The 17,205-nt window shown below is 42.0% G+C and overlaps 1 protein-coding gene across 1 annotated transcript in view; it reads right to left on the minus strand.

The window, feature by feature from the left end:
* LOC311101026 (extracellular serine/threonine protein kinase FAM20C-like) overlaps nucleotides 1–6,641 on the minus strand; it is an 88,341-nt gene extending 81,700 nt beyond the window's left edge. Inside the window, exons 1-2 of the mRNA XM_084142037.1 lie at nucleotides 5,225–6,641; nucleotides 4,651–4,829 (exon numbers count right to left, since the gene is read on the minus strand). Of these exons, the coding sequence (XP_083998163.1) occupies nucleotides 4,651–4,829; nucleotides 5,225–5,964 (919 nt within the window). The 5' untranslated portion in view covers nucleotides 5,965–6,641. The remainder of the gene's footprint in view (nucleotides 1–4,650; nucleotides 4,830–5,224) is intronic.
* Nucleotides 6,642–17,205: the final 10,564 nt, after the last annotated feature.

Raw genomic sequence — 17,205 nt, forward strand, 5'->3', positions numbered from 1 at the left:
GCTTTTACTCAATTAGGATTTTACTGGGTTACTTTCACTTTTACTTGAGTCATTTTCTATTAAGGTATCTTTACTTTTACTCAAGTATGACAATTGGGTACTTTTTCCACCACTGCCAATGGCATATAGGATATACCCTTAGTCTCTTGGGACATTCATTGGGACCGCTCTCTTCATCTGCAAACATGCTTTCACAGCTTTCCATATCTGCGGACAGAAAACATCACAAAGAAACAGGCTTCATTATACTAAAATTAGACAGCACTGAATATTATGTTGCTATTATCTCTCTGTCCTCAAAGTTTTCCCCTTTAGGGACTGGAACTAGAGAATATTTTCATATTGTCCTCCCACAATATTTCCTGCCCTATCCAGTAGCCTACACTCTCCTGACAGCTGGGGCTGCAATTTTACCCTCTTCCATGGCTGTTATCTACAAATGCATTTGGAGACTGTTTTTTATTTAGAACGATTACATCACGATAACTAGCTAATAGGAAGTTAGCTAGCTGATGACATTTAAATCACTTAGCTAAACAGTGTGTAAAGTTAGCTAGCAGCTCAGTTGAGTTAGCCTACAAAGTGGCCTACTGTAGCCAGCTAGCTAGCTAGCTAATAATACATAGTTTTTTAACATTAAAAATATTTATTTACTTACTTGAATAGTTTCTCCGACTGCCTCTGTTTTTTGGGTCCTTACAAAAGAGAATAGTGGGCAATATTCATGATATTTTTGATGGTAGCAAAGCTCAGCCAGCAGCCATGTGGACGAATGGAGACCAGGAAAAAAGTGTGTTTGTCACCAGAGTGGTTTTCGAACGTGTTGTGACGTTTGACTTTACCAGCGTAATCCACTTTCAATAAATATAAATCGCTGGCTGATAACTTCAAAACTAGCACTTCAAACTAGCATAGGCAACAACTTCACGGACGGAAAACAGTGACGCACATAACACACAGCACCCCTTCTCCGGGCGTGTGGGGGGATGGTTCGTGAAATGTAACATCGAATCCAAATCAAACCATTTTTGCAATACAAAAATCTCCAGACCTCCAAGGGAGGCATGACACTCCATTCCAGCTAAACAATGCAACACAAACTACTTTTAATACACACCTAAAATCTATTAAATTAAAATTTGAGAACAGTAATATTTTATACACACATGAAGGTACCCATAAGCAATAATCCCTGGTGAAAAAACACAAATTTGAAAAATTGGTGGATATAGCGTTTTGTAAATAAACTCTTCAAATTCACATTACCAAATATGTCACATATCAACTTGTCACGAGTGTCAGTGTAATGCAGTGGGTCGAAGTCAGGCGCAGGACACAGAACTCAATGAAAACGTACTTTACTAACAAGTAAAGAAACAAATACAAATACCTCCACACAGGGTGGAGTAAACCTGCTCACCAAACGACACAGGAAACGAAATAACAAACACGCACAAACACAATGGGAGCCACCGGGTTAAATAGGGAAGGAGTAATTGCACGATGGGAAACAGGTGTGTGACAATCAGACAACAACAACAAAATGTACTGAAAACAACAGGTAGAACATAGAAACATAGAACATAGATCGGCAGCAACTAGTACTCCGGTGATGACGAACGCCGAAGCCTGCCCGAGCAAGGAGGAGGGGCAGCCTCGGCAGAATCCGTGACACAACTACAAAATGGAATTTGTCATACACTATCAATATACAATATCTAATATTTGTTTATCATTTGTGTTGTATTCCTTCTGTGAATGAGTGTAGTAGGTCTGACTGTAGCTAGGTCTGCTATACAAAGCAAAAACCATACTACCAACTGCTGGCTTTTGTAGTCTCAATTGGCATTCACATCCTGGCCACTCAGTCATATAGCTGGGTAATTACATGGGCTGAAGGGAGCAGCATGTAGCTGACCATACTGCCAGACCAAGCTGCATCCACCCTGCATCCTCTCGTTTCACTGTGTGTGGATCTGGAGAGAGAACATAGCCTGGTCCCAGATCTGTTTATGGGTCTTTCTATAAATAATTGGGCCAATATATGACATTGGGATCAACATTTCAAAATGGTTTGAAACAAAAATAAAAATTATTTTCGTGCAGTTCCACATGTGTACTTAGTGGTATAAAAGTGAATATATGCAAATTGACCCATAACTCCACCAATTCTGCAACATAGGCCTAAGACTATACATCCTTTAAGCAGGGTTCATACAGACATTGGCAAGTCAAATCCAATGACTTTCAGGGACTTTTTCAAGCACTTAATTGGACCTCAATGTTACACAATTGTATAATTTATATAATTGTACATATAGGGCCCTCTCCCCCCAAAAGCATGCAAAAAGTGTTTTTAAAAAAGATGGCCCTTACCACTTTAAGAAAACATATTGTTTTTAGGCCTTGCCAATGCATTGATACTGAAATTATTATTACATTCTAAAATATGTGAGAATAATGTGGACATTGCCTGACTAGATTGGATGCATGCGTGGCGATTTTTCTGTAGCCTATGTGGCCGACGCAAGCACACATAATAAAACCATGAATAGCGGTAGCATTAATCTCACCATTTGAATCCCACCCATTGCTGTTTTTAATGAGAAAGTGACCAAAAACCAGGTTCCTTTTTTAATGGAAGAATTTGTATGGAAAGCCAAGTGGAAGCCAGCATTAGATGTTGTTGTCCTCATAATAACCGCAGGTAGTTTTACCGCAACAGAGTAGGTCAACACCCTTCAATTGAAGCGGCTGGAAACAAACGAAAGTGGCCACATCTCTCACAAAAATGGATCAAAAATGTAATCACGGAAAATTATAAGGGAGCAGGAGAACTTATAAATTGGCTACAATAATTACAAGGACTTTTCAAGCACCAAATTGAGGAAATCGTATTGTTTAAAATTGCAGGTGTAACATGGAAAACAAAATGTATCTGTCATGTTATTTTCATTACCAGATCATATTGTGAATAAGCCCACTAGGCTATGTAATTTGTTGTCATTATATCCAGAATAATTAATAGGAATAGCTTTGGGTGTTGTGCAATAGTCTATCTTACACAAATGCGCAAAGTAGACTTGGTGTCCAATACAAGGCACAAAAACATATGAAAACATGAACTCATTACCTTGATGCATGATCTGTTAAATCTAACGAGACCCTGTTGTAAATCAAGCAGACAACAACAGATGATCAACATCAATTCGCTAGGGATATTAGAGCCAACGTGGCTCCAGGCACAACTGTCTTCACCGGCGTAACGAATGAGACACCAAAATATTCTGGACATTCCTCGAAACCACCTTTTTTCCAGCACTTGGGCTGTTGTTGCATCACATGCGCTATCACAACAGCTGTTTGTCACTTGACTGTCAATCGGAAAATTACTTCCTAGATCAGATGATGAGGTGTGAAAATATCACAGCGTAACTAATCAGCTGGACACCAAATGCGCATCCAACAAGTATTAGTCATAATTATTGAAGAACCACGTTAATGACAGTATCAATTTAGGTTTTAAGTATCAAGGTAAGGTGACTCTTTTGGTTGGGAGCTTTCGATTTTGCAATCGCATTTATTATTTTGGATTTGTGTGCCCATGAAAACTGTTTTCACCCCGTAACATAAGAAGACACAAAATGTTTTGTAGTTACACTGCATTTCTGAGATCTCTATACAAAAAACTGACCGACAGCAAGATCCAGGATTCTTACAGCGTTCAATGTCTAATTTAACTGATTAATGCTTAATACTGTATATGTTATAATGACAATTTACACTGCCATAAATGCAAGGACAAAAGTAATGTTTTATGTCACACAATTTTGGAAAAATCCATCAAGACACCAACCACGATAAAGGATTAAACATAGGTTTTAAATCAACTTGTGAATTGGATTGGGGAATATAGCTATGATCCCCCCCTTATATCTTAATGTAATGACATGAAATTTTTTTTGCAGATTATTATCAATGACTTATCAAGTTGTCCAGTGTGGGAAATCCTCACCGGTACCCTAGTTCATAGAAAGACCCTTATGTGCTTAGTTTAGCTAACTACTCTGACTATTGTTGTTGTGCCATACAGAGGAGAAACTAGCCAGTCCCAAATCTGTATGTGCCTTTGCCAAGTCCTCTGTGACAATGATAGTCAGAGGAGTTGGCTACACAATCCACATACAGATCTGGAACCAGGCTAGTTCCTCAACCTCAATGACAGGGGTAGGCAACCCTGTTCCTGGAGTGCCGCAGGTACTGCAGGATTTTGTTCGAACTACACTGTAGGCATCACACCTGACCAACTGAGATAATTTATCAGTTCAGTGATTGCCTAAATTCATAGTCACGGGAAGCTGTTTGGGGGTGGGTGTGGTGCATTAAAAAAATATATATATAATTTTTTTTATTCCGATTTTTCAGGGAGTGCTGCAGCAACCTCAGCACCCCTACTTCCCGCGGCTATGCCTAAATTCAACACACCTGGACTTCCAGGTTGGTTAAACCAAAAACATGAAGTGCCTGCGGCACTCCAGGACCAGGGTTGCCTACCTCTGCTATATGACATAAGGGTTGGCTCAATAAAGCACAAACAGATCTGAGACAAAGCTATAGAGAAGCTGCCTTCTCTCCTCTTCTCTGACTTACCGACGCTGGTGATTCTCTGTGAGACCAGGTCCCTGAGCAGGGCATCGATGACTAGGTAATGTCTGGAGTAGAGCTCATATCGATTAATCCCTATGTGGAAACGGAGCCAGTTGGGGTAGGAGTCAGCCGTCAGCTCTCCTCCTGTTGGAGTATACTCCTCCATGTTCCCTTCAGCGTGCCTGGGGGGAAGAGGGGAGGGAGGAGGGAGAGGTGATCAGTGTTATTTCAATGGGGAGAATGACATGAGTATGGTTTTTCTGTAGCCCCTGGACCGCCCTCCTTTTTAGTGTTTCAGCTGTTTTAGTGTTTTGTGTGTTAAGAGGCGACATGTTTTGCAAAGGGACTTGAATTTGCAAGAGGGACATTTGATAATATGGTTAGGTAGCCTATAACCATTTGTGTAATAACACCTTTATTAATGTGTAATAACAAGATTAAATTGGTAATTTACACATAATATCCTAGGTGAATTGTTTGTTTCATTTATGTTATTGTCTTGAATTGAATTCGGAGAGGCTAATAATCACTTTTCGATTGTGGTGATGGTCTATCAATATATAAAAATATATGTTACCATTCCTGATTCTCTGTGGCGGCATTGGGGTCAAATCTGATGTCTGTGTTGACGTTGAACAAGGTGTCTTCGTCGGTCAGAGACGGTAAGGCTCTCTTGAATAACGGGTGGTCAAATAGAGCCAGCAACCTTGAACCCTTGACAGGTATGTTTTTGGTGACCACAGCGTCTTGAATGAACCGTCTCTTTTTGTCACCATTTTGTGCATAATGTTCAACCTGTTTAAAGGCTTCCGTTTTGTTTCCCGCTTTGGGGTTCTTCTCCAGAGAATGGGAAGAGATGTTAGAGTTTGGCTCATTGCTGAAGTCCTGGAGGATTCTCAGAGTGTGTTTGTTAGGCCAGCCCGACTCTGCTCCCGACCTGGCTCGGTGTTTAGCCCAGTTCTGAGGGTCCTCGCTCGGCGTGTGCGAGCAGGAGCAGCCGCTGTTGCTGCGCCTCTCCAGCTTTGGTAACAAGTCTATCATGATGTGCATCGAGCAGGCGATTAGAAACACCATGAGAATCAAAACCCGGAATTTACGGAAGAGTATCATCTTCATTGTCCCCTGTTTGAGCAGTTGCGAGTATTTACTGCAAATGATGAGCACGCATATGAACAGACTCACTACATCACTGATTATGTTTATCACACTGGATGCCACTTTAATGAAATACACGTTGAACACGTAACCATCTTCACTTCTTGCCGTCTTGAGTAGACTAAATGTTTCAGTGTTCAACTTTTGTATTCCCAACCACATAGAAATCCAGACGGCAGGCTCCTTTCGTGATTCAGAACGAGAGGATTCGCCGCATGCACCCAGGTAAAACAGGTCGACTCGGTTCAGACCAACGGTCGAGTTGGGCACGCGGCATTATCTCAATTGCTTTCGCTCTACAGCTCCGACCCCAAGGCTTTACGCACACTATAAGGTATAAAGGAAGTGCAAGGGTCCCGAAAGCAGCTCGAAAACGGTAGATAAATGATCCATCAGAGGTGTGTGTTGGCTGGGTCTGCTGGCGCACATCGGTCCGGCCATTGAGCGTGAACTCTGCTGTGTGAGAAACGGAGCTGTCGTGGATCCGCTGGGCACCGGCAACGCATTGGTGCAGTCCGGATTAGGAAAAACGCAGAGAGCGCTATTCACCAATGTCCAAATATAATTTTAAAAGAAGACTATTCGAAAGGCTCCTCCTTTGCCACTATAAACGATAAAACAACGTGTAAAAGCGCAGCAGACAAAAGTACAGTAAGCGACCCTGAATGAGAATAAATGGCAATGTTCACAACAAATCCGTATGAAGACAGGCAATACAAAACAACCAAAGCAAGACGAATCAAACAAATAATTCGGACAGGTGCCGATTCGGTTTCTCTCTCGGAGATAGACTACCGTGTGCCTTCTGAGCGAGGAAAAAGACAATCAATGTCCCTCGCATGTGAGATTGAGGGTGGGTGTGTTAAATATTATGATGAAGCGCGTCTAGATCCAGCCTTGTGCAGCGTCACCGTGCACAGATTGGCTGAGTCTCTCGCACAGTCGGAGAGAGAGGGGGACAGCAACCATCTGAGGCTCAAGTGCCTGCCCGCCTGCCTGCCTGCCTGTGTCTGTAGCCTGTGTTCTTCCTAAAAACATTCCCCCTGCAAATCCAGGCTGTGCAAGAAGAGGGCGTCTCATCCCAGTGGCGAAAATCCACTGTGGCACAATATTGTATGTACAGTTGAAGTCGGAAGTTTACATACACTTAGGTTTGAGTCATTAAAACTCGTTTTTCAACGACTCCACACATTTCTTGTTAACAAACTATAGTCTTGGCAAGTCGGTTAGGACATCTACTTTGTGCATCACACAAGTAATTTTTCCAACAATTGTTTACAGACAGATTATTTCACTTATAATACACTGTATCACAATTCCAGTGGGTCAGAAGTTTACATACACTAAATTTACTGTGCCTTTAAACAGCTTGGAAAATTCCAGAAAATGATGTCATGGCTTTAGAAGCATCTGATAGGCTAATTTACATCATTTGAGTCAATTGGAGGTGTACCTGTGGATGTATTTCAAGGCCTACCTTCAAACTCAGTGCCTCTTTGCTTGACATCATGGGAAAATCAAAAGAAATCAGCCAAGACCTCAGAAAAACTATTGTAGACCTCCACAAGTCTGGTTCATCCTTGGGAGCAATTTCCAAACGCCTGAAGGTACAACGTTCATCTGTACAAACAATAGTAAGCAAGTATAAACAGCATGGGACCACGCAGCTTTCAAACCACTCAGGAAAGAGATAAGTTCTGTCTCCTAGAGATGAACGTACTTTGGTGCGAAAAGTGCAAATCAGTCCCAGAACAACAGCAAAGGACCTTGTGAATATGCTGGAGGAAACAGGTACAAAAGTATCTATATCCACAGTAAAACGAGTCCTATATCGACATAACCTGAAAGGCCGCTCAGCAAGGAAGAAGCCACTGCTCCAAAACCGCCATAAAAAAGCCAGACTACGGTTTGCAACTGCACATGGAGACAAAGATTGTACTTTTTGGAGAAATGTCCTCTGGTCTGATGAATAGAACTGTTTGGCCATAATGACCATCGTTATGTTTGGAGGAAAAAGGTGGTACTTGCAAGCCGAGGAACACCATCCCAACCGTGAAGCACGGGGGTGGCAGCATCATGCTGTGGGGGTGCTTTGCTGCAGGAGGGACTGGTGCACTTCACAAAATAGATGGCATCATGAGGAAGGAAAATTATATGGATATATTGAAGCAACATCTCAAGACATCAATCAGGAAGTTAAAGCTTGGTCGCAAATGGGTCTTCCAAATGGACAATGACCCCAAGCATACTTCCAAGGTTGTGGAAAAATGGCTTAAGGACAACAAAGTCAAGGTATTGGAGTTGCCATCCAAAGCCCTGACCTCAATCCTATAGAAAATGTGTGGGCAGAACTGAAAAAGCGTGTGCGAGCAAGGAGGCCTACAAACCTGACTCAGTTACACCAGCTCTGTCAGGAGGAATGGGCCAAAATTCACCCAACTTTTTGTGGGAAGCTTGTGGAAGGCTACCTGAAACGTTTGACCCAAGTTAAACAATTTAAAGGCAATGCTACCAAATACTAATTGAGTGTATGTAAACTTCAGACCCACTGGGAATGTGATGAAATAAATAAAAGCTGAAATAAATCATTCTCTCTACTATTATTCTGACATTTCACATTCTTAAAATAAAGTGGTGATCCTAACTGACCTAAGACAGGGAATATTTACTATGATTAAATGTCAGGAATTGTGAAAAACTGAGTTTAAATGTATTTGGCTAAGGTGTATGTAAACTTCCGACTTCAACTGTAGCTACATTAGATGATTGATGTCTATTGATTAGTAAAGTGCATCTGATGGAATCAAGGATGCATCCTTATGGAGACATGTCAGTGTCAGTCCAGGGCCTTCATTCAATCAAATCAGCATTGCAGTATCTGTACAGCAGCAAAAACAACCACAGGAATACCAGACAGTATGGAAATGTATAGAAACAACAGTTGGCTGCTGCTATATTCACATCTTCTGCCTCTCTACTTCCCAATCAACAGACCAATGTCTTGGCTAATTGGCCCAGCAGTAAAGCTACTGAAGGGATGGTTATGGTTAGGATGGTTGGTTGGATGATAACTGCAGGGATGATGATGGGAGATGGGATAACGAACAGTCTGTAGGATATTATCCATGTGTGACCGACCGATCATGCCCACCATGATTACCTTTTGTTATGACATTTTTTATTGCTGTAAAAGCAGCATGGCTTGGGCTGCACCACACTACAGCGGTATAGGGATTGCTTTAGCTCCCTATAGGGATTTACTCATTGGAACATAACTGTGAGGAATAATGAAGTATCTGTAAAGGCAAGATTAGATGGCAACGTAATGATCATTGTGAATCTGAGCACTAAATTGTGTGTGTGTGTGTGCCTGCCTGCGTGTGTGTGTTTGCAGCCGTGCGTGTGTGTGTACTAAAGTGAGTGATTGAGTGAAAAATGATGGGTTTATTCCAGTCCTACCAAAAGGAGCCTTTCTGGGAAGTGAGTAACAGTCTAGTGACTCACTCACCTAACACAACGGACCTCTACAGTCTTGCCTATTGTGTGAGACAGAGGAGGAGGAGGAACATAGCCCTTACTGAATAGATTACAGATTAGTTCACCAAATTGCTATGTAGCCTTCTGCAGGGATGACACATTGACTTTTGAGGCCTTGAAGAAACTCATTAAAATAGCTAGTAACTAACTAGTAATTAAAATATGCTAATACAACAATGCATAATGAGATGTCATAGAAATGAATAAAGATACAAATCTATATGGGAGAATGTTCATAGGACTTCTGTCAGTGTGTGTGATGGCATTGATTCAGACTATATAGAGACAATGCTTCACTTGTTGCCCATCATCCCCTATAATCATCTACAATGACCGTTCGAGTTTCCTCTCTCTTGCCTAGGGTGAAATAAATGTGTATTGATGTCAGTCAGGTAGGCATGATGATGATTGCATGCAATCAGTCAATGGGTCAGTGAATCCTCACAAACCCCCTGGCTTGAATGACTGACTGGACTGTGCAGTTCATTCAAACATTCAATATGAGTCAAGAACACCTTTGTATTCTTGTTGTGTTACTGATCATTGCCCTGTAAGAGGAAGACAACATTTTACAGGTGGTCCAATACCATTTGCCACCTGTACCAGTAGAGACTGCAATGAGATGAGGAGAAACAATCAATAAAATAATTGATTCATTTCTAAATTAATGAATTGAAACAAATAGACATTTCCCCCCATTGACTTATTGGCCACAACACATCACCTAGAATGCCCTTTACTTGACAAACTGCTTGGTGTTATCTCTGGCTGGCACAGCTGACAGGACAACCAGTGATATCTCTCTGGATATGGAACAATCTCGCCTAGCCTCCCCCCAGATGACAACAATAACAGGGCTCTTGTTGCCCATCGTCCAACAATTTCATCTTCCGACAATTGACTATTCTAGCTTCCTCTCCTACCTGAGGTGAATTAGCCGGGGTTGGATAGATGTGTATTGATGTCAGTTGGGTAGGCATGAAGATAGCATGCAGTCAATGGGTCAGTGAATCCTCACAAACCCCCTGGCCTGAATGACTGACTGGATTGTGCAGTTCTTTCAACCTTTCAATATTAATCAAGACCACCTTAGTATTCTTGCTATTTTACTGATCATTGCCCTATGAAAATATATGACACAACTCTTGATTAAGTGGTGTTACAGCACACCATGTTATGTATCAGAACATCGCAGGATGAACATTTCAGTACATCTTAAATCTGTCTCATAACCCTCACATCCATGTGTTTCAATACTCCAGCAAAGTTAAGGTTTAATCTAAAAGTTGGTGGCAGCTCAGTTGCCACTAGTTTTAGTGTTACAAAGCACTTCATTTGAACAGTGTGGTGCAATAACATTTATCACCTGCACCAGTAGCCTAACAGTGAGGGACTGCAGACGTAGAAACAATACAATTAGCGAAACAACTCAATTAATGTATTATTGAAACAAAATTATAAACCTTTCCCCTATTGCCTTATTGTCCACAACACATCACCTAGAATGCCCTTTATGTGACAAAGTGTTCTGCGTTATCTCCGACTGACACAGCTGACAGGCCAACCAGTGATATGCCTCTAGATATGGAACGACCTCACCTAGCCTCTCCAGATGACAACAGTAACATGGCACAGCAGAGATTATAATTTCTGTAAATGGACATAGATTGATGTCTTATACCACGTGTCAAACCCATTCCACAGCGGGCCGAGTGTCTGCGGGTTTTCACACCACCTTGTACTTGATTGATTAATTAAGGTCACTAATTAGCAAGGAACGCCCCTCACCTGGTTGTCTAGGTCTTAATTGAAAGGAAAAAACAAAAACCTGCAGACACTCGGCCCTCCGTGGAATGAGTTTGACACCCCTGTCTTATACGTATCGGGGAGTACAGTGAGATAGCATAGATGAAGATAAGGATATGCAATCTCAGCAGTGGGTGATGTGTCTATTTGCTATATAGGCTGGTGGGAAATAGGCTCTGATTGGCTATAAAGGTTGGTCAGGGTAAGGGCTGTGGTTTTGGTGGGAAAGGAATTAAAGTTGTAATAGGGAAACATTTTGCTTACTTAATTTTAAAGTGGTGTGAATGCACTGTTTTGTGAGCTTCTGTGCTGAAATATGCGGTAAAAGTTGGACTGGTACTGTATCAGGAGTGGTTGGTTAGGAATACATCATTGGGACACATGCCACTATATGGAATGGAAATACATAAAGTTAAGATGTGAAAGTCACCCTCAAGCTTTTAAAAGGAAAAATAGGAAATGCTGACATTTCTATATATTATCAGAGAAGAGGACTTGGGTTGGCCTTTCTCCACCACCACTTCTCATCATTGCGCTAAAAACGCTACATATATATTGTGTGGTAGCTGCATTTGTATGAATCTGCCCTTGGGGTGACCGGGGTTGAATGGAACATCCATGGAACAAGCCTCATTTCCATCCCTGATGTGCTGCTGCATCTGATAATGGCAGATTTAAATGGATATTACAGATAACATTGCCCTCTGTTGGCCCCAATAAGCCAAACAACGCCCACTTATTACTCCTTCATTTGTTCCCTCCCTCCTTTTCTCCATCTTCAAGTCTTCCATGTTTTAATTTAGAGTGGGGTTCACAGGCCAGCCGCTGTTGAATTGAAAGGACGTGGAGATGATCATTTAAATGGTCCCTTTAACTGGAAATAATGACTTCATTAGTATATGCTAGGTTGAAAAGGCACCCTATTCCCTATATAGTGCACTAGGGAATAGTGTGCCATTTCAGATGTGAATTAAGATGAACACCTTTGGAATATTATGTAATTGTCTATGTATGAATTACAATGACTCAAAGCTTTTAATTGCCAGACACTTGTAAAGCCATTGTAGCTTTTACATGTGGGACGGTTTCCCTCCATCTGTTTGAACCTTTTTATTTTGTTTAATTTCTTAAGGTGCCAATTATGTGTGTAAATAGAGACAGGTATTGTGATGAGAAGAGTGCAGTGCATCCCCCCTCTCTGAAAGCTGTAATATGCAATCAAGCAACATGTCAACTTTGCTTTGTGGATCACACAAGGATGATAATTACTTAACACAATGTATATTATGCATGCAAGCATTTAGCATATTCAGAAGAGGGTGTACAGGAATGGAATATTCAGAGCAGGATGTACAGGAATGGAATATTCAGAGGAGGATGTACAGGAATGGAATATTCAGAGGAGGATGTACAAGAATGGAATATTCAGAAGAGGATGTTCAGGAATGGAATATAGTGCTCTTCATGGCCTAGTTCCCTTTAGGTTTGCCCCATGTGGGTGTAGAAGACAAGACCATTATTAGATACGTTTATGGACGAGACAGGCTTCTTAATTAACCTCTTAAAGTCTTAGCGAATTGTTTTAAGATGGTCATACCCCTGTAGGTATTCCACCCCCCACAATTGTTTTATGTTTTATATATATATAATATTGAATTTGGCCTTTACTACTATAGCCCATAGAAACGCATTAAATAACACATTCATAAATGGCAAAACAGACAGTCCAAAAATAAATCATAAGGAATTTTAGTTTTTTAGACACATATTTAACCCCTTATTTTTTTGGCCACAAAACTACCTCCATACTTCCATTCATTTTTTAAACCAGTACTGGTTACCTTCAAACGAGTACCGTGACACTTGTGGGGGTAGTAGAGCAAAACAGAGAACACCATTGTGTTTGTGAGAATCTCCCCTTTCCATAGGGGGGTCAGTAGTTTGTAGCCCAAACGGTTCGGATGCTACAGACAGAAGTTGGCAAATCTGCGATACCAACTTCAGACGAGTCCCGGCGGATGCGGTTGATTGAGACGCAAAGAAACAGATACCTCTGTCTTAAACTGGCCCCACGGGGGGACAATATATTTTTTTCATATTGGCCCCCCGTGGGAAACAAACCCACAACCCTGGCGTTGCAAACGCCATGCTCTAACAACTGAGCTACATCCCTGCCAGCCATTCCCTCCCCTACCCTGGGCCAACTGTGCACCGCCCCATGGGTCTCCCAGTCGCGGCCGGCTACGACAGAGCCTGGATTTGAACCAGGATCTCTAGTGGCACAGCTAGCACTGCAATGCAGTGCCTTAGACCACTGCGCCACTCTGGATATTATTTTACTTAGATTGACGCGTGGGTGCGTCAATAGACTCTTAAGGAGTCAATTTAATTAACCCTCTTCTAAACACAAAGCCTCTACAGTATGTGGTAATTATGCCCTGAGGCCAGTCATCTATGATCCAAAGAGCCCCAGTCTTAGCTATAATAAGCTGCTATGCTATTGCAAAACACTTATTCAGCCTAGTCTGCCTGCTTCAGCTATCAGTTTCCTCCCCTCCTCCTCCCCCCCTCCACTTTCCCTCCCTTCCTTCTCTCCCTGGTTCCCTACCCCACCTTGTGTTTATTTATCAATTCTGTTTAGGCGGCTGGCTGCACCTAGTCTCCACACCTTTACTGTCACAGCAAAATAATACTGCAGCAACAGGATTTGAAAAGTTAGTCCATAAGGATAGGCTATTAGCTGAGGAAAAAAGTAAGCTACAGTGGGGAAAAAAAGTATTTAGTCAACCACCAATTGTGCAAGTTCTCCCACTTAAAAAGATGAGAGAGGCCTGTAATTTTCATCATAGGTAAACGTCAACTATGACAGACAAAATGAGATTTTTTTTCTCCAGAAAATCACATTGTAGGATTTTTAATGAATTTATTTGCAAATTATGGTGGAAAATAAGTATTTGGTCAATAACAAAAGTTTCTCAATACTTTGTTATATACCCTTTGTTGGCAATGACACAGGTCAAACGTTTTCTGTAAGTCTTCACAAGGTTTTTCACACACTGTTGCTGGTATTTTGGCTCATTCCTCCATGCAGATCTCCTCTAGAGCAGTGATGTTTTGGGTCTGTCGCTGGGCAACACAGACTTTCAACTCCCTCCAAAGATTTTCTATGGGGTTTAGATCTGGAGACTGGCTAGGCCACTCCAGGACCTTGAAATGCTTCTTACGAAGCCACTCCTTCGTTGCCCGGGCGGTGTGTTTGGGATCATTGTCATTCTGAAAGACCCAGCCATGTTTCATCTTCAATGCCCTTGCTGATGGAAGGAGGTTTTCACTCAAAATCTCATGATACATGGCCCCATTCATTCTTTCCTTTACACGGATCAGTCGTCCTGGTCCCTTTACAGAAAACAGCCCCAAAGCATGATGTTTCCACCCCCATGCTTCACAGTAGGTATGGTGTTCTTTGGATGCAACTCAGCATTCTTTGTCCTCCAAACATGACGAGTTGAGTTTTTACCAAAAAGTTATATTTTGGTTTCATCTGACCATATGACATTCTCCCAATCCTCTTCTGGATCATCCAAATGCACTCTAGCAAACTTCAGACGGGCCTGGACATGTACTGGCTTAAGCAGGGGGACACATCTGGCACTGCAGGATTTGAGTCCCTGGCGGCGTAGTGTGTTATGATGGTAGGCTTTGTTACTTTGGTCCCAGCTCTCTGCAGGTCATTCACTAGGTCCCCCCGTGTGGTTCTGGGATTTTTGCTCACCGTTCTTGTGATCATTTGACCCCACGGGGTGAGATCTTGCGTGGAGCCCCAGATCAAGGGAGATTATCAGTGGTCTTGTTTTTCTTCCATTTCCTAATAATTGCTCCCACAGTTGATTTCTTCAAACCAAGCTGCTTACCTATTGCAGATTCAGTCTTCCCAGCCTGGTGCAGGTCTACAATTTTGTTTCTGGTGTCCTTTGACAGCTCTTTGTTCTTGGCCATAGTGGAGTTTGGAGTGTGACTGTTTGAGGTTGTGGACAGGTGTCTTTTATACTGATAACAAGTTCAAACAGGTGCCATTAATACAGGTAACGAGTGGAGGACAGAGGAGCCTCTTAAAGAAGAAGTTACAGGTCTGTGAGAGCCATAAATCTTGCTTGTTTGTAGATGACCAAATACTTATTTTCCACCATAATTTGCAAATAAATTCATAAAAAATCCTACAATGTGATTTTCTGGAATTATTTTTCTCAATTTGTCTGTCATAGTTGACGTGTACCTATGATGAAAATTACAGGCCTCTCTCATCTTTTTAAGTGGGAGAACTTGCACAATTGGTGGCTGACTAAATACTTTTTTCCCCCACTGTACATGAAAAGTGCAATACTGTTAATGTAACTGTGTGTTAATGTGGATTTTCAGTGAATTTTTATAAATCACGAACTTCATCTGCAGGAAAATTCTCAGCAACAAAAGAGTGATCAAATGCAGATCCTACACCTGTATGTATGGGGTCATATGGAGTAAGGGAGGGAGAAGAGAGGCATGTTTGTGTCATATTCTGTGTGTGTGTGTGTGTGTGTGTGTGCAGTTTATTTTGGAGTGCGGGCCTCTCCAGGAATAGGTCCCGATATTGTATAGACCCCCTCTTCCTCGTCCTGGCCTAAGCCAAATAACAGTGATCTTGTTGTTGTTATTTTGACTTCCAGGGTTCTAAATATACTGTAGGTCTGGGCAGAGACCTTGCTTTGTGGAGTGGCTGATCTGATCTTATTTTACCTCAGAAAAGCAAAGGAGTGAGAGAGTAACAACATCACAGATGTTAGGATCAATGGTATTCATTCTTTAAAACACATTTAATTATACAATCAATACTTTCCAACGGTGATTGCTATTATCAGTGAACCCTAATCAAAGTATATTCTTTGCTGACTTTTCAGTAAAATCTAATCATGTGTCAAGTAATTTAGAACCACTTTTGGTGCACTTTCTAAAGGCTGTTATTAGATGCTCTCTAACAAAATCAACACAGACAAAATCAAATCAAATTGTATTGTATTTGTCACATGCTTCGAAACAGCAGGTGTAGACCAACAGTGAAATGCTTACTTATTGGTCCTTTTCCAACAATGCAAAGTCAAAGATAAATAATTACATAAAAACTAGAAATAGTGGCATGAGGAACAAATACACAGTGAATAACAATAAGGAGTAAAAATAACATGGCTATATACAGGGAGTACCAGTACCGAGTCCATGTGCAGGGGTACGAGGTAATTGAGGTAGCTATGTATATATCGGTAGGGGTAAAGTGACTAGGCAAGAGGATCGAAAATAGACGGTAGCAGCAGCGTATGTGGTGTGTGTGTGAGTGTGTGTGTTTGGGCATATGTACTGTGTGTGCGTGTGTGTATGTGTGAGTATGTGGGTAGTGTCGGTGCAAGAGAGTTAGTGCAAAAAAGGGTCAATGCAGGTAGTCCGGGAAGCAAATTTGATGAGTTATTTAGCAGTCTTGTTTAGCAGTCTTATGGCTTGGGGGTAGAAGCTGTTCAGGGTCCTGTTGGTTCCAGACTTGGTGCACTTGTACCGCTTGCAGTGCGGTAGCAGAGAGAACAGTCTATGGCTTAGGTGGCTGGAGTCTTTGTCAATTTTTTGTGCCTTCCTCTGACACCGCCTGGTATAGAGGTCCTGGATGGCAGGGAGCTCGGCCTTAGTGATGTACTGGGCTGTACTCACCGCCCTCTGTAGCGCTTTGTGGTCGGGTGCCTTGCAGTTGCCGTACCAAGCAGTGATGCAGCCAGTCAAGATGCTCTCAATGGTGCAGCTGTAGAACCTTTTGAGGATCTGAGGGGCCATGCCAAATCTTTTCAGCCTCCCGAGGGGGAAGAGGCACTGCCGTGCCCTCTTCACAACTGTGTGGGTGTGTGTGGACCATGTTAATTCCTTAGTGATGTGGACAACGTGGAACTTGAAGCTCTCGACCTGCTCCACTACAGCTCTATCGATGTTAATAGGGCCGTGCTCACCCCTCCGTTTCCTGTAGTACACGATCAGCTCCTTTGTCTT

Source organism: Coregonus lavaretus (assembly GCF_964263955.1).
Source record: "Coregonus lavaretus genome assembly, chromosome: 25".
NCBI classification, from domain to species: domain Eukaryota; kingdom Metazoa; phylum Chordata; class Actinopteri; order Salmoniformes; family Salmonidae; genus Coregonus; species Coregonus lavaretus.